Source organism: Rhyacophila brunnea, unplaced genomic scaffold (genome assembly GCF_057557595.1).
Source record: "Rhyacophila brunnea isolate RB1 unplaced genomic scaffold, BYU_Rbru_1.0 scaffold_17, whole genome shotgun sequence".
Classification (NCBI taxonomy): Eukaryota; Metazoa; Arthropoda; class Insecta; order Trichoptera; family Rhyacophilidae; genus Rhyacophila; species Rhyacophila brunnea.
This window is the reverse complement of record NW_028232827.1, coordinates 729,172-752,373: the sequence shown is the minus strand read 5'-3', so window position 1 is coordinate 752,373 and position 23,202 is coordinate 729,172. Positions and strand designations below refer to the sequence as shown.

The 23,202-nt window shown below is 34.2% G+C and overlaps 1 protein-coding gene across 1 annotated transcript in view; it reads right to left on the bottom strand.

Moving 5' to 3' along the window:
• LOC147073522 (serine protease persephone-like) overlaps positions 1–14,402 on the bottom strand; it is a 41,328-nt gene extending 26,926 nt beyond the window's left edge. The window contains exon 1 of the mRNA XM_085944242.1: positions 14,141–14,402. Within this exon, the coding sequence (XP_085800368.1) occupies positions 14,141–14,231 (91 nt within the window). The 5' untranslated portion in view covers positions 14,232–14,402. The remainder of the gene's footprint in view (positions 1–14,140) is intronic.
• Between the last annotated feature and the right edge of the window lie 8,800 nt (positions 14,403–23,202).

Sequence of the window (23,202 nt, the reverse complement as noted above, 5' to 3'; positions counted from 1 at the left end):
CGCGTGAGTGTTAAAGCTATATGTACTAGTGGAAAAATGATACGGCTTTAAAGACTTGGAGGCCCGAGGCATATACCGCGCCGGGGCGACAATCTGGCACTTCTTCACACACAGATTTTATCAATGAAAACAATCGATAAACTGTAAACTGGACGTAAAAATATGAGGAAACCGATTAGTCAGTTCAATTTCTAACCGATTATGGGACATCGTAATCTTTAGCATATTGTCGCCTCGATTTTTCCTATCGATTCTCGTTGTCATTGTTGTTACGAATTTTTCGTTATTTAATCGTTGCAATATTTACATGTGCTTTAGAAACAAGTGGCACTATTTTATTTCACCACACCACTATGGTGACAAGGTGACACTACTGAACTCGGCGATTATTTGCTTTTCATTTTTTTTACGTTCATTCTGACGACTACTTTGAATGAATCTATTTACATCGACTTATCTACAAACCACACGATTTGGTTCATTCACATTAATTTCGACATTACGCGATGACTTATGGGGGAATTCCAATGAAATAACATTATGATAAGCCGTTGGCAAAAAATAATAGGTTGATGATGTTTGTAATAGTCAATAACTACATTAAATACCTATTAATTGTCTTCTATTAATTGTCAGTCTATCTCTAACTCAGCGCAGCTCAAACACACCATTCACTCTCTTTTCACCAGAGTTGTCGAATTATTCTACTACATAGGTAGTAATAATGATGGAACAATCGGGCTCGCGTGGTAGCTCTCTCATGCGACTGTCGACACGTCAAATTCAACGGGGTTATCAAAATGTGTAGATAATTTACAAATATAATATATTTATATATCTATATATATATAAAATAAAGTCGGGTTAGTTACACCATTTATAACTCGAGAACGGCTGGACCGATTTTTACGATCTTTGATTTGTTGGATTTGTCTGAGCCCCGAATAGCAGAATAACTGAAACATTGGAAAAATTCACGGAAAAGAAAATTATGAATAAAATTAATTTTCTCATACATTTTGACATTTTGAACAATGAACCATTCGCGCATTCGAAAATAAAAGAAAATCACAAAAAATTTAAATCCGTATACAACGTCATCTCTGATACATGACAGAAACAATAAACAAGAAACAAACAAACAAAAGAAAGAATGATAGTCGAAATGTCTAACTGTCAATGGTGTAGTGTGCCCAACATTTCGTGCTTCATGTCAACATCCCAATTTGCTTGAAAACGATACTCATTGCGATATGACAATCGCTGAAGCAATTGTTTCTGCATCTCTAAGTCAGATACGCACTTTATTTACTATCATTATTTCGACATGCTTCCCATCGAATCCACCTGAACTGTAGAACAAATACAAGGATGACATGTCAGAAGACATTTTACATCGAATTCGTGTCAGTTCAGGGAATCCCGATCTCGAGGCGATTGAGGAGATACATAACCAGGCTTTGCTTTTGATCGAATACATGACGTGTTACCTCACGTGCAGCATTTTGTTAGTTAGGAATGCCAACGCCACATGGTGGAATGTACGACGCTTTCAATCGAGAATTGGAACGTGAATGTGAATATTATGATCGAGATGCATTGAACCAATCAGTTCGAACGAATGTACCACTGTTGAACCCCCAACAAAAAGAAGTGTACGGTACATTAATGAAGGCAATTAATGATGGAAATGGTGGCTTATTTTTCCTCGAGGCGCCCGGTGGAAGTATGAAGACATTCCTCATGTCATTGATTTTGGATACTGTGAGTGCGAGATCTGAAAATGCTGTAGCAAATGCTTCTTCTGGGATAGCGGCCACGTTGCTAGAATGATGCCGAACGCCTAATTTAAAGTTGAAATTGCCCTTAAACCTGCAAAGGACTGAAAAACCGACATGCAACATTGCGAAACACTCAGTAATGGCCGAAGTTTTGTTAGCAAGTAAAATCATCACCTGGGATGAATGCACAATGGCGCACAAACGCGCATTGAAAGCACTTAATCGAACTATGAAAGATCTGCGTAACGACTCAAGAAGTTTTGGAGGCGCAATGATTCTACTATCTGGCGATTTCCGCCAAACACTACCAGTCATTCCAAGATCGGCCGCTGCCGATGAAATAAATGCTTGCCTCAAATCATCGACTCTGTAGCGCTATGTGAAGAAACTTCAGCTGACGACAAACATGCGAATTGCATTGCTAAACGATCCATCTGCCGAAGATTTCTCCAAGCAATTGCTGACTATCGGTAACGGCCGTGTTCCTGTCGATGAATCGAACGGATTGATTTCGTTTCCGCTGAATTTTTGCAATTTAGTCTCAACTATGGACGAACTCATCAACAAAGTGTTACCGAATATCATTGCTAACCACAAAAATTACAATTGGTTGAGTGAACGAGCATTCTTGCGGCAAAGAACAAAGATGTGGATCACTTAAACTTCACAATTCAAAATCAAATCGTTGGTCCACTGCATTCCTTCAAATCTATCGACTGTGTAACAAACGAAGACGAAGCAACCAACTATCCAACTGAATTTTTAAACTCATTGGATCTGCCTTTCTTCCCACCGCACAATTTACAACTGAGGGTTGGCTCGGTAGTCATCATGCTTTGAAATCTGAACCAACCAAAACTATGTAACGGAACGCGTTTGGTGGTGAGAAAACTCATGGGCAATTTGATTCACGCGACGATAATCAAAGGAATGTTCAAAGGTGAGGAAGTTCTCATTCCGAGAATTTCGATGATCCCAACCAATATTGAATTCAATTTCCAATTCGTCTTGCATTCGGCATGACGATCAATAAATTACAAGGCCAATCCTTGAGTGTTTGTGGCCTGAATCTATAAATTGTACGTAAAATATTCATGTGTCGGCAAACCATCTGCTTTATTTGTTTTCGCACCTGACAAAAAAACGAAAAATGTCGTATATCACAAGGTGCTTCAATGAAGGGAATCGACCTGAGTGTAACCCACCCAGCAAACAGTTTAACAGAAAGTAGTGCAACAATGCTACGCGAATCATTTCGATTCGCTTCAACAAAGCCTTGCCGCCACGTCAATTGCATTCTTTTTTTTTCTTTTGACCATGTCCGATCCTAATAAGATCATATGGGCCTCCACAAAGTGGAGGTTTGTATTAACTGATTTTATTTTTGCGAAAAATGGATGTCAGCCACTTGCTCAACGTATAAGGGCAATACTCTGACTAATGCACAAATTGAAAAACAATATGTGAACTTGCCAGACCCAGGATTCGAACCTGGGACCCTCGACACTATAGACAGGCGCTTAATCTACGCGGTCATCGTGGGTGTACAGTGTGTACAGTTTAATGTAATTAAAATACTTTTCATTTTGATTTGATTTTTGCACATTTATTGAACTTATTCATTTTGTGTATTCATTTTAACTTAATAAAAAAATGAATATAATTCAGCTAATAAGTTAACACAAGTATATTGATTCTGAGGCGGTACGAAGTTCGCCGGGTCAGCTAGTTATAGATATATTATATCAGCACATCTATTCTATACACAAGACTGATATCGGCAGCTATCGAGGGTAGTTTCTCATTTTTTGAATGGAAGTATTAGCACTTATTGTAACAATTACAATAAGTTAGCCGCCTAAACAGTAAAAACCGTATATCTCACTCAAAAATTTATGACAGCCATGAGAGGTGCTGTTAAAACATAGCACTTTGCAATTGTTACAATAAGTGCTAATGCTTTGATCAGTGGCGCACCCAGGATTTAATATTGGGGGGGCCAAGGAGGAGAATGTAAATTAGTCCCATAGAGTCTTTTTCTTCTTCACACCTTAATTTCTCGTTTATCGGTCTTTTGTCTATTGCACTCGGTGTACCTATACCATGGTCTCTACATCCTGAAACGGGCCCTCAGGCTAGGATATTTGGCGGGCCCCCTGCCTACCGCTAAGATTAAATGCAGTGTGAAACACTACATTAACGTTTTTCAAATTGTGTTTTAGTTCAAATTAAGGGAACTTATACAGTGAATTATTGGCGATTTTTTAATACATCTACTTTAATAATGGAGCTGTCGAGTATCGACACATAATAATCAAAAAATATATTGCACAATTATATAAGTAATTGAAAATATTTATGGCCATGAAGTGTAATAGCGCCGCAGGCGACTTTTTTACTATTAAAGCTAATTTATGATGTGGGTTTATCTCACTTATCTGGTCAACACGACACGCCGGGCCCCCTAGCTAGAGCCCTGTCAGCCCTCCCCAGCCATGACCTACACCACTCCGGAATTCGGGTGGACACCGAGAATTTTTTGACAGTTCCCTTAGGTATTGGGTTTCTAAAAAAACCTGACATTAGTGTTTCGAAATTTTTGTGCTAAGTATTAAAATGCAAGAATTTTTTTTAAAAGGGTGCTGGAGAATTATTACAAATCATTTTTTTGCCGTGTTTTTATTTGTCTAATCTATTGGCTTTCAATTTCAATGTTTTTGGGGGGAGGCAAGGCCCCTTGCCCCCCCCCCCCTGGGTGCGCCACTGGCTTCGATACAAAAAATGAAAATCTACCCTCGATAGCTGCCGATAGCGGCCTATAGCAGTATTGTGGATAGAATAAAAGCGCAGTATTCAAATCGTCGCGTTATTTACCTATTAATATCGTTAACCTATATTGCTTTGCATACGATGATATTCTTAGCTAAATAGAACAAGAGTTTCGACAGTCATAACCTCATAACTGACACCTGGTATTTTTGTATTATTTAATAATATTATACCTAATATGACTGTGATTGATACCACCCGCATTGTGGATGAAGGTGACTGATTGTTTTAAATTTAAAAATATATATATATTACACTTTCCGACGATTAATAATTAATGTGTTAAAATATACTTGAAATTTATATCAGGTAAGCCCAACATCAAGTAAGTTTTTACTATCTATTATCAAAACTGGCAGTGATCTTTCTTTCTCTCCCATTGTCAGAACTTGAACAAACGTATTATGACTGAGTAAACTGAATTGTTGCAAATGCAAGAACACAATATGTATGTAAAATGTATAAAATTATAAGTTTTGGTTTTCTTCTGGGCACTCGTTACATGTACAGTTAAACTACTCTACTACTTTAAAAGAGCCTACTGCGTGACGGTAAGGATAAACAACACATCAGTTTAAAGCGTGGAGATTCCTATTTTCTCTTTCACTTCCATTGCAAGCCGTGAGTAATGCAATGCGAATCAAGTGATACGTCAACGTCACGGTTAATTTGAAAACGACTTTCACATAACGATACTTTAGTTCTATAGGGAAATAACTCAAAATACTTCATTCTAACATAATGGCGCTTAAAAATTATACATAATTTCCCATTTCAATGTTAATAAGCCTTAAGCCTTAAGTTTTAAATAAGCCTTAAGTTTTAAAGTAAATGTATTTATTTTTTATTTAATTGAAACGAACATAGCAATTCATACACAATGCAATTTTAAAGTTTAACCAATATTCAACCCAGACATCCTCGTTTATAATTATTGAATTAATGATTAATTCCAGAAACAGTTATAGTATTTCATTACCCGTTGAAAAAAAAAAATTTACCTCTCTACATCGAATGGAATTATTAACTCAAAATCTTAAAAAATTGGAATGGTTAAAGTTTCTCTTTCAAAATTAATTAATATAATATTCGAACTGAATGTATACACGTTTTAAAAAAAATACGACTCAATTTCGTATTCCAATGTGAGCGTTCGACTAAAATCCAACCTGCTGCCATATACCTAATTACGCTATAAATAATGTGTTTATTATTACCACGTTTTTATTAGCTCGTAGGTATCCTTGTTAGTCCAGTACAATTTTTTTCTTGTTTGTCCAATACAAATCTTGTTTAACTAACTTCCCGACTAGCTCTATATATTTCTAACTTTTAGAATATATCAGAACACGATGAAAATGCATTCTTTTAATACGTTTAGCCATCTTTAAGCAGAATTGAATTCATTTTCAGTTAATTCTGTTTTGTATGGAAAGTTATTTCGGAGAAAATTCGTAAAAAGTAAAACACTATTATTGGTTGCTAAGGGGGTCCTAGCAACTAAATTATTAATATATACGTGCGTTACTATGGAAATCAATATGAAATGTGAATAATTATGACATTTCAGTATTCTATATTTATTCAGTATTTCTATCAAGTACAAAAAAAAAGTATTTATTAATACATAGAATTGTCAAGTTTATATGATTCAACAGAAAAATTTAAAAACGTGGTATTTTAAAAAAATATTTTTATCTTGTAATTATTTTTAATATAATATAAATAATTCTTTATATTTTTCGTCAATAACCTATGTTCATAAAAATACTTCTGTACCTGAGAGCGAATGTATCGTATGTCCAACAAGAACACTAAGTAACAAAACGTAATTTAAGATATTTCGACCGCTTGATGTCAATGAACTTTCGGCTTCTTGGTTTTGTAAATTTCAGCTTTTTGTAATGAAAAGCCTCAAAAGGTGAGTATGTTACTTAAAATAAAAACTCAACACATAATTATTCATTTTCTAAAAATCGTACCGAAGAAACACTGTGTAATACTAATACAATAATATTAATTAAAATTAGTCTTCTCCGTGCCATTCCAGCGCATCTATTCTATACACAAGACTGCTTTCGAACGCTATGGCACCTATCTAGGGTAGGTTTGTATCGAAGTATTAACACTTATTGTAACAATTACAATAAGTTAGCCGTCTAAACAGTCAAAATTAAATATCTCGCTCTAAAATTTACTACAGCCAAAAGATGTGCTGTTAAAACATAACACTTATTGTAATAGTTACAATAAGTGCTAATACTTTGATACAAACCTACCCTAGATAGCTGCCGTAGCGGCCGAAAGCAGTCTTGTGCATAGAATAAATGCGCGTATCCATGTTTCAACAGTACAATAATTATTACAGTACAGTACTATAATTTTGGCTCAGATTACTACCAAGGGTGGGAACTTATAAAATGAATTGTAAGGCGTAAAACCCACTTAACGCAGCAAGTGTGGCTCTCGCGCAAAATTTCACAAGTGGCGCGTAAATCAACGAAAATACAACGTAATCAAATACGCCAGCGCCCACTTGATTTGACGACGCATTATGCGCGCCCGCCCCATGAGTCATCGTTTTTTGGCTTCTCGGCGATAGGTATGAACGAAAATACAATGCAGTCCATTCATTGAACGCGGCGAGCAAAATCACGCTCAGGAAGCGTCGTCGATCGACGGGCGAGAATACATTATTTAATAACAGAGAACTCATTGTTTAATTTTATTGCGTGTCCGATTTTAATTACAAGCCTCGAGAAATTTAATAATATTTTTATTGCTTTGTTATGACTGTTATGAGAGACGCTGATAATAATAATTATTTTGTGGTGCTTGAGCCCCTTATTACATAGGTGAAGGGTAATGCGCGGGTGGGAGGGGGCCTACACTGTAGTGAGCGCGTCGAGCGCTTTTTTCGTGGGCTTTATGCCTAAGGGTGAGGAATAGTTTTGTTCTTCGTGACTTAAATGACATAATCATTCAGAACGAGTCATCAAATATAATTGACTCAATGACTCATGTCTACATTTAAGTGACTCATTTCGCATGACTAATCTCAGGTAGCTAGAAAAGAGATGAAGATAATCGACTTTTGGGGTCCTTTCGCACTATTTAAATCGGGTGATGAGAAACGACTATAAATTTAAAAAAATTAAACGGACTTGTTTTGGTTTGATTACCCCATAAATACAATTATTACTTATCCATTACCTCATACGTGCCGATGACGTGATAGCATATTATGTCTTGTCATTAGTAATTAAGTATTTTTTAATTGTCTAATACAGGGGATCCCAACCTTATTTTCATCAGGAGCATATTTATAGTAAAAATGGAATGGCGAGCACAATAAGCAAATACATTTGTTATAAGTATTTCATTTTAAAAAAGCAATATGCTTCGTCCCCATCGAATCTAAATTTAAAGGTTCATTATTTTTAATGGGGGTTACTCATTTTTGGTCACGTCTCGAAAAAATAATGAAAATCAAGGACAAATAATTACAAGATAAGAAGAACTTTTTATATACCACGTTTTTAAATTTTCTGTTGAATCTATAAACTTGACAATTCTATGTGTTACTAATTTAAGACAAATAAAGCAATTGTCAACAAATCATTTGTTTGCTATTTTGCAACAAGCAAACAAATATAGAATACTGAAATTTCACTTTCATTTCCATAGTAACGCATGTATATATTAATAATTTAGTTGCTAGGACCACTCCCTTAGCAACCAATAATAGTGGATTTGATTACGGATTTCTTCCGAAATAACTTTTCATACAAAACAGAATTAACTGAAAATGAATTCAATTCTACTTAAAGATGGCTAAAAGTATTAAAAGAATGCATTATCGTGTTCTGATATATTCTAAAAGTTTCAAATGTTTAGCTTATCGGGAAGTTAGTTAAAATCGATTGCAAGATTTGTAATGGATAAACAACCACCATACAAACAAGAACGAGCTAAAAAAACGTGGTAAAATGGAATGGCGAGCACAATAAGCAAATACACTTGTTATATTTCATTTTAAAAAAGCAATATGCTTCGTCCTCATCTACGTTAAATTTAAAGGTTCCCTATTTCTAAGTTCGATTACTAATTTTTGGGTACGTCTCGAAAAAATAATAAAAATCAAGCACAAAATAGCAGTGTGTTGTGATAACCGAACTTGCGCATATCTATGCATAGATTATAATATATCCACAGGGTTATCCCTATAGGCGGCAGCACTGCTGGTTGCATTTAACTTTTGTTGCGCGTCAGCTTATAATATCGTAAATTCCAGGTTCAAATCCAGGGTCTGGAAAATGCACACATTATTGTTTTTCAATTTGTATTTTGAGTCAGATTATGGACCTAATAGATTGAGCAAGAGTGACTAATAATCCATTTCTCGTAAAAACGAAAATCTGTTGATATAAACCTCCACTCTGTGAAAGCCTATAATAATATGATGGTACATATTAGGATCGGATATGGTCAAAAAATACTAATCAGAGAAAAATGGCATATTCGGCACAACCTGTGGCTGTACAACCTCTTCCAAGAATCGAGGGTCGGTTAGCAGGTACATACTCCGATGGTTGGACAAATATGTCAACAGAGATGCTAGAGCGGCAAGCGCAAACACATGTCAGGTGGTCAGGATAGGGATAAATTGAGGTTTAAAAATAAATACATAATAAGTATACATAATTTGCACCCACGAAATGGTTGTGAATCCCTGGTTTTATCCATGTTCTCTGTTGTAATTTTTTTATAATTATTGTATGTATTATATTTTTACTATATTTTAGGTCTGTGGCGAAGGGTGAAGGTAGTCTGTTGAGAGTTGACATAAATAGTGCAAACTAAACTTTGTCAGTCATTGCAGATGGTATTGGTTAGTTTTTTAAAATTCAATGATAGGTACTGTGTTTTACTATCTGTGAATAAATAAAAACATAAATACCTCCCGCATATATATTTTAAATTTTATCTAAAAACATACACAAAGAGAAAAGATTTTTTTACTTGGATTAAGTAATATGTACTAAACAATTAACACACTTTGCAATACTTTGCTTATATTGTGTAAATATATGGCAAAACAGTTTAGGATTCATCAATTTACTTCGTTTTTTTTTTTGTTGTTTTGTTAAATAAATTAATTTCTCGAATATTGACATTCGGTTCCTAGAAAAAGGTCAAAAGTCAGGTACTTATAATAAATATTCTCATTAATAATAAATTACTTACACGTGGCAACTTGTAAAAATTGGTATGTATATTTAATTAAGAGTATATTATAATAAAGCTTTGATTTAGTATACATTTTCAACAATATTAGGTTCGTTTTGTCATTGGCGTCATGATTGCTTCGAAAAATGAAACATAAAATAAACCAGTATGATAATAACTTGCCAAAGGTGTTTGAATCGATTCGAAAATCAAACAGGTAAAATGAATTTTGTTTCGAATGTTTTATATATCTTATATTCCTACCTGATATTATGTCTGTGCACCTAATACATTAACACGCTTATGTTATTAACACCTCTGTTATTAAAATGATACAAATTGATGGAAATTTTGCAATAAGTATAGTAAAAATCTTTTGAACCATCTGTCATTCCAGTCAAGTTTTTCTTCACATATCATTTTGGTATTGTGATGTGAATCTGGAGTTTTGTAACACCACAATAATTATACTATTAATGTTTATTGCTCTTGTGAAAACAAAGTTCATAATACAGTCATTGAAATGTATAATTTTATGTTATTGTGTACATGTACCGTTTAAAAAAAAATTCAGTTAGGTACATGTTCAAACACGCGCGTAAACATCATTTTACTCCCTACTTCAATTATAGTTTGCCAATTTATGGCTACGGCCGTATGTTGTAGCTTAACCACTGGGGAATTCCAAAAGAAATGGCGTATTTCAAAAAAACACTACCTTACTCTTAGGTCAATAATTATTATAAAGCAATCATTATTCGTAGGATATTTATCACACTTGAATGGTCAAAGACATAGCTTATAATTAATATCATTAGAATTATCTCCAAATGTGTTAATCTTGCCCATTTTTTGAATAATAAAATGCCTAATTCTTGTCAAATTTGGGATCACAGAGATTATCAATATATTTTTTTATCGTAAATATTTCACTATAATAATGTCGACATAAATTATACTGATGGCTTTATAAATGCATTTAAAAATTAAAAAATGTAAAAAATCTTAATACCACTGCACAGTTATGTACTGAAATATGACTATATTCTAAAACATTAGAGCGAGAGGTTTAAAAGAATACTATTTTATGTTATAAAAATACTTTATGCAGTCATAAAATGTTTAAATTAATATAAAGGATAATAAGGCTTCAAAATAATATGAATAGATTATCTACAACGTTTAATAAATGTCCAGGATCATGCTTTGAAAATAGAATAAAAGCTCCATTTTGACCTACGCTGAGGATGTCTCCCCGTAAAATCACAATATATTTGATTAGTAATTCATTTATAAAATTTTCTTTTTGCCATTTTATAATTTTGTGAAAATATAGATATTTTATGTCATTTAAAAAATATTATAAATTTTTACATTTTATGTTTATTATTGTATCATAGTAAATAATTAAATAAATAATACAATGTCAGACAGATGTCGATTTTCTTCCGCACTAACAAAACGTATTGGAATAAATTAATATCAGTAGTTCTGAGAAAAGTCACGTCATGAAAATGAGGCGTAATACTATGTTATTAACATAAACAATAATAGAACATACGCTCACATATAAAATTTGATAATTAAAGTGGACACGGTAGCAGGATATGTCGAAGACATATCGCGAATTTGGAATGATTAATCTCGATAGTTTATTTGTAGAGTTATTTTTTTCAACAACATTCAATCGTTCCCCCCACAAAGAGGAGCTGACAGGGCTCTGGACGAACTCAGCGAGGCGGGTCAACCAGATAAGTGAAAGAAATACACATCGCAAATTTGCTTTAATGATAAATCGTCGCATGCGGCGCTAATTTACGTAATGAGTATTAACATTTTAAAATACGTGGCTGTGTGATGCAATCTTTGATTATTGTGTGTCGATATTCGACAACTCCATAATTCTAGTGAATTTAAAAATCCACTGAATACTCTTAATTTTACTTGGAACACCATTTGGAAAACACTTCTGTAGAGCATTACACTAGCTTTAACCCAAGCGATAAGTGAATGGTGGGGGGGGGGGGGCGCCAACGATCCTGGCTTGGCGGCCCACGTCAGGATGTGGGGTACATGCTTACAATATACAAAATGATAATACAAATAATTATATTAAATTCTACTGATTGATTTCATAGTCGACAGCCTTTCCGATTCAACAGCATTAATTAACATGAAAGATTTCTCGGAAAAAAATTAGTGTGTAAAATTCTCAGAAAAGGTTAAATATTTCAATACACTCTATTCATAATATATCGAAATGAAAACGTAGCATCTCAATAATGCAGTGATTACAATATATACTTTCTAATACCCAAAACCACGTTATACATGCCTACACAATTGATTGTAGGAGATATTAAAAGACGTGTCCAAAAGTCGTACGTATTCAGTTGGTCGTATTTTTGATTACTGTGATATGGTATATTGGAAATAGATTACCGTATAGTAGGTAAGTATTGATATCGAACTTGTGTCAAAAATGTCAAAATCAAACACTTAAAGACACGTAACAACACGGGAATACAAGGGAAAAACAGAAGAAAAAAGGTAGGTAAGAAAATTAGAAATACAATCATAATATTGTATAATTTGTATAAAATTCTCGTAATATGAATAGCGAGAGCATTATTATCAGATATTTCATTCCACTCAATATCAAATTAGTGTTCTTATCGAATCTAATAAAATTGGAACATCACTATCTACAATGCATCACGAACAACACGTATTTTACCACGTTTTTATTAGCTCGTATTCTTGTTTGTCCGGTACAGATTTTTTCTTGTTTGTCCAAGATTTGTATTGGACGATTGAAGATTTTTAACTAACTTCCCGACTAGCTAGACATTTGAAACTTTTAGAATATATCAGAACACGACGACATTGCATTCTTTTAATACCTTTATCCATTTTTAAGCAGAATTGGATTCATTTTCAGTTAATTCTGTTTTGTATGGAAAGTTATTATTGTTGGTTGCTAAGGGGGTCCTAGCAACTAAATTATTAATATATACGTGCGTAACCATGGAAATCAATATGAAATGTCAAAATGACATTTTTTATTCTTTTTTTTATTCAGCTTTATAATGTAGTTAATGCATTTTGCTTGTATGTTGCAATATTTAAGCGATCGCCTGCAACGGAATTGGTAAAATAGGCTAACATTGCAAAGATTACATTTTTAATAAGTTTTCAAAACATAATAAATAAAGATATTTTACTACACGTGTTTCACTGTGATCGAATCGGTGGTAGGATTTATCAAGAATGAGTAATACAAATTAACATTTGGCCATATATGTAAAGTTATAATCGTTGTCAATACTGTAAGTCAGAGATTCTCAATTCTGTTCCCCAGGGAGCAGGTGCTCACGGGCGTATTTGTGCATTTTATAGAAAGAAAAAAATGTAATTTGTTATAATATTTTAAATCGATTAATAAAAATAATTGAATTTTCATTTTGGTTAATATTCAGAAATGTTTAAAACTGCTTATGTTTTTTGGCGTCTAGTTTAAACACAATCTGGAGTGAAACCGCGAAGTGGGATAACAATGCAGATTAGAATATAAAATCTAAATTCCTACTAGATCGCGACTCACTGGTGCGAATCTAATTTATTATTAAATTTAAATATTTACAAGATAAAAAGAACTTTTTATATAATATAACGTTTTTAAATTTTCTGTTGAATCATATAAACTTGACTTGACTAGCTTAAACGATCAAAAAAATTTATACTTGAAATGTCATTTTATTTCATATTGATTTCTATAGTAACGCACGTATATATTAATAATTTAGTTGCTAGGACCCCAGACCCCTAGCAACCAATAATAGTGGATTGGATTACGAATTTCTTCCGAAATAACTTTTCATACAAAACAGAATTAACTGAAAATGAATTCAATTCTACTTAAAGATGGCTAAAAGTATTAAAAGAATGCATTGGCATCGTGTTCTGATATATTCTAAAAGTTTCAAATGTCTAGCTAGTCGGGAAGTTAGTTAAAAATCGATTGCAAGATTTGTACCGGACAAAAAACCACCGGACAAATGAGAATACGAGCTAAGAAAAACATTGTAAAATATGGTTGAGTTAAGTTAGGTTAGATGTGAAATAATGGTGTAATTTACTAAGTGATAAATAAAAGAAATTCTCGGGTGCAGACCGCAGCTGTCTATGAGTAGACTCGTTTACGAGGGCAAATGATTCTTCACACGTTTTGCCTATTCGTAAGTTATTGATTATTAATTATGAATATTAATTAAATTATTATGTAGGTCTGTAAGACATACCTCTGCCGCCTCTGGTATATGCATTTGAAAATCCAATAAAACACACAGTTACTATTAAACATAGCTGACTTAATACGGTAGCCGGATGCATTTTCTCGATTATTTTTCACTTGCAATGACTTTGAAGCAATATGGTTTTGATTGACAGAATCGCACTGTTTAATACGCGCACTTAATTAACTTGATAATATAACTATACAATATTCTTATAACCGGTTTTCTCGTACTAATGTTTTGCTATTTACGCTCACGATTCTTGAATGACAAGATTCTGCTAGTGTGCTGTATTTTATAGGAGCCGAACCGGTGCAGTTTCGCACATTCAACAGGAAAACATAACTAACCACATTACAATATTAAAAAATATATTACAGTATGTAGTAGGTAATTCTTTTAATATTAGTGTTGTTAATAAACTAGGTTTTTTGATTCGGTTGGTTTAGTCATACTTTAAAACAAGTGAGTTATTTAAAAGATAATAATAACATAAATTTTCCCATCACTCGGGTTCTCTTTTTTCGTGCTGTCATTTTTGCGGATTATTATACAGCCCTGCTAAGAAGGGTTTTTTGAGGGTTGTTTGGACTGAAATCAAACTGAGGTTCCGATTTTTGATTTGTTGGAATTACACTGATTAGGTATATAGGTATATATTGCTCTGCTTAGTAAAAAGACTAAATACAATATGCCTGTCTATGTCACATCACGAGAAGGCGCACCAAAGTTAAATATTGGTGCATACAAGTTTGATACGGTCGACAGTTTGATATACCTTAGTTCTCTTGTAACTCGACATAATGATATTACAGAAGAAATCAACAAGAGAATCTTGTCTGCGAATAAATGCTACTTTGGCCTGTTAAGACATTTTAAGTCCCGCATACTATCTCGCCGAATTAAAAGTACTCTTTACAAGACACTTGTAAAGCCAGTTCTCACCTGCGCATCGGAAACTTGGATATTAAGTCTGCGAAATGAACGAGTCCTGAACATTTTTGAAAGAAAAATTCTCCGCCGCATATATGGACCGATCAGGGACGGCACCAGTTGGAGGAGAAGATATAATGCTGAGCTCTACGGGCTGTACAAAGATTGCAGCGCAGTTCAATCAATTGAGATTGGGAGAGTGCGATGGTTAGGTCATGTGCACCGTATGAATGACAATGAACCGGTAAAGAGAGTGATGTCCAGCAATCCAATAGGGCGTAGAAGAAGAGGCAGGCCAAAGATTCGCTGGTTGGATGGAGCTGCCAGTAACTGCAGTATTCTGGGAATACCGAATTGGAAAGTGGCCACACTGGATAGGGACAGGTGGAGGGAGCTGTTGGAGGAGGCCAAGACCCACACCGGGTTTTTGACAATTTGACAATGACAATGACAAAGACAATGTTTTTTTATTTTGTTTGAATTGAGAACCCAAGTTTTAAACAACATTTACTCTCAACAGTTACTCTGACAATGTATATTTAGAGATTTTGTCAAAAAAATCCAACAACTTTACATAATATAAGAGATAAGATAATTTAAAACTTTGGTTCTCTTTTCGCTAAAATCAAAAACACTGTGTTTTTACTTAGCAGGGCAGTATATACCAATATCCCTAATCAATGCCATTCCAAGAAATCCAAAATCGGAACCTCGGTTTCAGAGTTCGATTTCTGTTCTTCATAAAAAAAAAATTTGTGTCAAATTACGAGGGTAGCCGTTTATATAACAACAAACAAAAACGATTGTTTTATCAATGAAAACAGTCTTATTGTTTTTCAAAATATTCTCCACGATAATTTATACACTTTTCCATGCGTTTGAACCAATCTGAAAAGCATTTTAGCCACTTTGCAGAAGGTAACTCCAAAACATGGTTTTTGAATGCATCAACCGCCTCTTCTGGTGTAGAAAATCGTTGACCACGCAATTTATCTTTGGCTGTCTGGAATGAAAAGAAATCATTTGGTGCCAAGTCGGAGCTGTACGGCGGATGACTCATCCATTTGATGTTTTGAGTGCTCAAATAGGCGCTTCTTTGAGACGATGTGTGAGAGTTCGCATTGTCTTGATGAAGGATGATTTGATACCGATGGTTGCTTTTCCTTATTTCACCAAAAACTTCTGGCAAAAAAAAATGGTTCTGTACCATGCAAAATTGACTGTTCTACGATTTTCTAAAGGCACAGTTTCGACATGGTCGGTTTTACCGAAAAAACAGGCGACCATTTGCTTCGAAGTGTTTGAGCGCGAGCAACTTTTGTTGGTTTAAGCTCATTTTGGAAGACCCATACGGTCGACTGCTGTTTACTTTCGGGCTCATACGTATAGATCCAAAATTCGTCATCTGTAACAATCTTATAAACGCTTTTTGAAGCACCTCGATCGTATTTTTTTGAGCATTTCATTGCAGTAATCGACACGCGCCTTTTTTGTGCGATTGTCAAATTATGCGGGATCGATCGCGAACATAGCTTCTTCACGTCTAAATGTTCATGCAAGACCGTATACACGCTGGTGTTACTAATGCTCAGAGATGCGTCAATCTTACAGTATGTCACATGACGATCTTGCATTGTCAGTTCACGCACAGTATCGATGTTTTCTGGAGAAACAACCGATTTTCGACGACCTTCACGCGGCTCGTCTGTGAGCAAACGACGACCACGATAAAATTCGCTGAACCAGCGATATACCGTAGGTTTTGATGGTGCTTCATCACCTTATAAATCACTAAGTTCAGCAATGCACTGTTCCCACGATAATCCATGTCGAAAGTTGTGAAAAATAATCGCAGGAAAATTTTCACGAGTTAATTCCATTTTTGGCCGAGATAAATTTTTCAAATGAATTAAAAAAAAATAAAAAGCGTCTGTTTGTTAAAACGTTCTAAGTATTTTTGCTGTGAAAAATGTCAAACTTCAAAATACAGAAGTCAAATTTCACCTAGCAACACCATTGTTGCCAATTCCCGAAATATAAACGGCAACCTATGTATAAGCATTTCATTTAAAATCGATATTTTCTTAAATAAAAAATATATAATGTATATTATATTATCCAGGCGGCCAAAAAGAATGAATAATTATGAATAATGTCTTCAAAAATCACCTCCCACTGTGCCTAAAGCGCAGTGTTCTACTAATGTGTGCTTCATATAATCACATATGCGTGTGAAACATGAACTTTAAGTAAGAGAGATCCAGAAACTTAGAGCGTGATATGGAGAGGTACATGCTGGGCATAACGCGAAAAAAGCGGAATAATTGGATAAGAAAACAGAAGGGTTTGCGATGTAATAGAGTTCGCTAAAAACCTGTGCTGGACACATAACTCGAAGAAGAGACAATCGCTGGATAAATCTAGTGGTACCCGAGAGGAACAAAACGTCCGCAAAGTAGACCTAGACGCCGCTGGATCGATGGATTGGTTAAGTTCTGCGGTAGTACGTGGCAACACAACTCACAGTACCGAGAGAAGTGGAATCAGCTTGGAGAGGCCTCCAATAATGGATAGATTCAGGCTGATGATGATGATGATGATACATTATTAAAAAAGTATTTATTTGCGATAATATAATATAATATGATACAGGTAATAAACTAAGTTTTGGTGATAAACACCATCATAAAATTAATAAAATGGGATCTATTATGTAACGAATTTACATAAGTTTTTTCATTTGTAAGTTTATATTTGACCAACTTGAAAAAATAATGTTTTTTTTTTATATTCGTACGTATTGGACTAATATTATTTGATGATAAACACAACCATAAAATAATAAAATGGTATCCACTACGTAAAAAAATCATAAAAGTTTTTTATTTAAGTATAACTTTTTTTCAGTTACGTATTAACTTAATATGGCGTGTACCCACGATGGCCGAGTGTCGATTTATAATGCTGTGGTTCTCGAGTTTGAATCTTATGTCTGGCAAATTAATATGGTTTTTCAATGTGTATTTGAACACAAAGTATGGACTTAATAGGTTGAGCAGGTGGCTACAGGGAACTCAGAAATAATGGGAACTGAAATACCTAACAATTGTGGAGAAGCAGGCAACTGATCTCGAGTGTGGAAGAATACGGGATAATCTTAAGCACGTGTCAAAAATACGTCATACGTCGTATATGTACTGACAACTGCTCTCAGTTTATGTAATGACGCTCATTAAAGATAGGTGTATTTGAAGGTTGCAACACACACTATTGCACGTGTATAATGCGTGGTTCATCTTCGTATGACACTTACACATTCAAAACCCTGCATCAAAATGTAGTGTATTGGGATATAGACTATCGGAATTCTATTTAGGTACTAATCTATTCTGTGGGTGGCTAATATCCATTTCTCGTAACCATAAATACCTGTTATTAGCGGCCCTTGTACTCCAGTACGTAAGGCGCTGGACTTTCATCCGGGGGCTCCGGACTCGATACCCCGTGAGGTCACAATATTTTTTTGCGATTTTCTCAAAGCCTGAATGTGTATGATTGTTTTTCTACTGTCACTGGGGCACATGGCCGATTATTTAGTTTAAAAAAGAATATATATATAGATATATTTAAAAAAAAAAAAAAAAAAAAAAAAAACAACCTCCACTCCGTGGGGGTCTATATGATTCTATTAGGATCGAACATGATGATGTATGTAATGTGATTTACAATTTAAAACACTTTTTAATGTAAATTTTCAATTCAAATTGCAAGTTACGTATTTTTTTGGTAGATGCCTCTTGTAGTCTGAGCAATTGCATTAAATTGTTTGCCATCGTTTGATAAAAACAAAACGTCAAAATATAAATTGACCTGTTTTCCAAAATCTCTTTATACAATAGTCACAATGCTGTGTGTAGCCAGGGAGAAAGTGATATCTTGTGAGGCCGAGATTTGTCTGGGGAGATAGGTACTGCGAGGAAAATTTCCCATTGGACCCAATCGGCGTCAATTTGGCGCCTCTGTTACAGGATGCTGGACATGATGAAAATCAAACAATTTTAATCATATTTTGATTTGTTTTAAAGTTGAAATTACTTTATAATTAATAGATGTAGCTATCATTTTAAAGGTCTATGACGATTTGGCACCGGACAACTGGACGCCACGGAATTCGAAAATAAATAGACGTTAGGTACTTATAGGTACTTTAAAAAAATATGTAATATTATTATTTATATTTAAATGATTATAATATGATTTAATAGTTGGTGAGAATGTAAATATGCAGACGTAAATAATGATTTAATCGTGCATATGTTTAAGTTCCAACGAAAAAAGAGTTTTTATTTTATATAAAGCCTTAGGCATGGTAATTCTCAATCCGCAATAAATAATACATTATGTTAAGAGTAAAATGAATTAAAACTACTAAGTAGTAGATAGAAACTGATTAAAATACCTCGTCTACGTTCTGTATACGTGTCTACGACAGTGCGGCGTCCAATTGTCCAGAGTCCAGTCGTCCCATTCCCCATTTTATGGTATTAGTTATATATACATTCCGGTATATTTTTAAAGAATTATTTGATTTATAAAATCTATTTTTGAACATACAATATTTTGAAAAACACTTCTGAGAAAATATATTATAACCAATAGAAAAAAATCTTTTTGAAAAAAGTAAGACACCCGGCAAAAAATCGAACCTGCATCTCTTGGGGTTACGCCCCGTGCGCATTGTCCACTATGCTACTAGGTGACGTACTAATTACGACAAATTTTAACTATAGGCCTTTATAATACCTGCTCATCAGCGCTCTTCCAAATCAAGCTACTGTTGGCAATCAGTTTTTGTTTATTAAATCAAAGTAGGTACCTACTACTTTAATTACTTACCGACGTCACGGATCTCTCCAATATTTTATGTTGTAACTAACTCGAACTTGCTAAAAGAAATAGTTAATTAAAAAACTATTTTTATATAAATTTTCAAAATAATGATCAGTTCGGTAGGTATAAGGTGTTTGAGACAGTAATAAACATAAAATGGCCCTCCATCTTCTAAATATCTTAAAGAGTATTGTATTTGGCTCCAAATTATGTATACCTATATTTCTTTTATTATTTACTTATATCATGGACTTTTTATATAATATGTCATTTTGTATTAAAAAAAGGCTAAAAAAACCCAAAAAACTATATTTGACATATTTTTTTCATTTCACCGATACACAAAGTTTACATAAAATATAAATATATAATAGAAGAATTCAATACCTATTAATATTTATCATGTCAATATTTATAGTCATGGACCCTGCAGGCAAGGGAGTGGAAGGCAATTGATACCTTTGAAATGTGGTGTTGGCGCCGAATGCTTCGTATTTCTTGGACGGAGCACAGGACGAACCAATCAATCATCAAGAAACTGAAGATAAAGGAACGGCTCTCGACAATATGTCTGAGACAAATTCTTGCAGTTCTTTGGACATATTGTCCGGCACGGACCGGACAACCTGGATAGACTGGTGGTTTTGGGTGGCCTCCAGGGAAGGCGAAGCAGAGGAAGGGCGTCTGCGTGCTGGAGCGACCAAGTGAAAGAGCTGACTGGGAAGCTGATTCTGCCCTGAGAGAAGCGAAAGATCGAGAAAGATGGAAAGTCTTGGTCCCTCAATGGATGGCAAAATTAAAAAGAAGTCACGATCCTTAGCCATGAGTGTGCGACCAAGAAGATGAAAAAATATTTAAAAGATTTATTTTAATTAAATGAATAGTAGACGAGTTATATCATTTTTAGTAATCAGTGTGCCTTTTTAAGTGATCCTGAAAAATTCACCCTGTTTCCAATGGGTTAAGGAGCTGGAGCTGGAGACAATTGGTGGATCAAGTATCGCCTGGCAAGGGAGAAGTCCCAAATACATTTTTTTTGCCAAACACAAATTATAATGCATTTCTTTTTACTTCTTCGTGGATTCATACTGGAAAATATGAATTCTCATGTTCCAATAACCATATCGAAAGAAAAGGTTTCGATAGTCCGGTATTAGCTTGTTAGCGTGGGATTTATTTCTGAAAAAAATACGCTCAGTGTCGCTCGGTATTTTTAGCCTCCTACACGTAGCTCTGCGGTCTTCAGGATACCCAGCCGCAGTATGGATGTGATATTTCACGATGCTGCGTATTGTGCAATTTGTCATAATTGATGCCACCCATAAAGGCTAATTTTACAACGTTTTTATTAGCTCGTATTCTTTTTTGTCCAGTACAAATCTTGCAATCGATTTTTAACTAACTTCCCGACTAGCTAGACATTTGAAACTTTTAGAATATATTAGAACACGATGCCAATGCATTATTTTAATACTTTTAGCCATCTTTAAGCAGAATTGAATTCATTTTCAGTTAATTCTGTTTTGTATGAAAAGTTATTTCGGAAGAAATTCGTAATCCAATCTACTATTATTGGTTGCTAGGGGTCTGGGGTCCTAGCAACTAAATTATTAATATATACGTGCGTTACTATGGAAATCAATATGACATGTCAAAATGACATTTATTTTCAGTATTATTTCTATCAAGTACAATTTTTTTGATTGTTTAAGGTAGTCAAGCCAAGTTTATATGATTCAACAGAAAATTTAAAAACGTGGAATATAAAAAGTTCTTTTTATCTTGTAAATATTTTTATATTTCTATTATTTGCTCTATTACGTGGTATCTCTATTTTTAAGATAAGAAAATGATTATACCCGTATATACCCAATATACACAGAGAACATTGAAAGTATTGCATTTATTTCGCTGGTGTGTTTTTCATCTCTCCTGAAAATGTTTGTTTTTGTATATTGACCGTTTTTATAGGGACGCCTTCATTTATATGAGGCACAAAAACGTTCTTATTATTTTTTTCGATCAAAGATAAATATAAAAGGTTCTTTTTATCTTGTAATTATTTGATAATAATATTATACATTCAGTTTTATAACGTTAATTTTATCACGTTGTTATGAAAAAGTTTTTTTTAAATAAATAATTAAAATTTAATTCAATTGCCTAATAATTTACCGGGGTAGTGTCAGCCCTAAATCTGCCTCTGGTGGGGGCAGAAAATTGAAGATATCAAGGATAACGTGCTGTATCGCTATTGAGGAATAATTATGTAATATAGTCGAGGGCCTCGAGTGCTGGGATTGTCAAAAATTTATATATTGTGTTTTTAGACCCCGATGGATGTAAGAGGTTGAACGAGTGGGTGACATGGCATATATTTTTTATTATTTTAATAAACCATTTTGTGAGGTGGTCAAGCACAGAACAGATAATAAATAGAGTACCAATAGGCCATATTCAATACGCCGCATGGTGAAGCAGGATTTTGAATGTGTGAGTGTCCTACGAAAATGAAGCACGCATTATGCACGTGCAATGGTGTGTGTAAAACACCAACATTAAATGAGCGTAAATGCATAAGCCGAGAGCAGTTTTCAGTATTCGACGTAAAACGTATTATTGACACGTGTGTAAGTTAAACCCGATTCTTCCTTACTCGAGTCGGTTACCTGCTATCGTTTTACCCGTTATGTATTTCAGTTCCCATTATTTCTGAGTTCCCTGTGGCCAAGAAACACATCCAATTTTAAATCAAATGGAAAAAATGTTACAAAATTTAATGAGGAAACAAAAACTGCTTACCCAGAAATTTAGATACGTTTCCAAGAATTCACTTGACTGACGTTAATTTGGCATTTTTTATATCTATCACCCAAACGTATTATAGCTGAAATAAATAATACGTCATAATCTACTTTATCTGTAGTGGAAAATAAGTTATTATTCGAATTTAAAAAAAAGTACCTAATCAAGTAGGACGCCGATGCCTAAATTGTTATAGCAATTGGCAGGAAGCCGATAGATGTAGATTTGAGTCATGTCCGGCGTCATATTTTTGTGCAAGTAGAAAAATTGCAGGTTCACAAATTTATAAAATTTATCAGATGGTCTGCCTTAAGTATATATCATTAGCATCATCATCAGCAAGGGTCGATCCACTGCTGGATGAAGGCATGCCTTGGCTTCATCCACTCGTCCCGGTCTTCTCCGTCCCTAGTTCTTCGCTGTTACGTACATCCACCGAA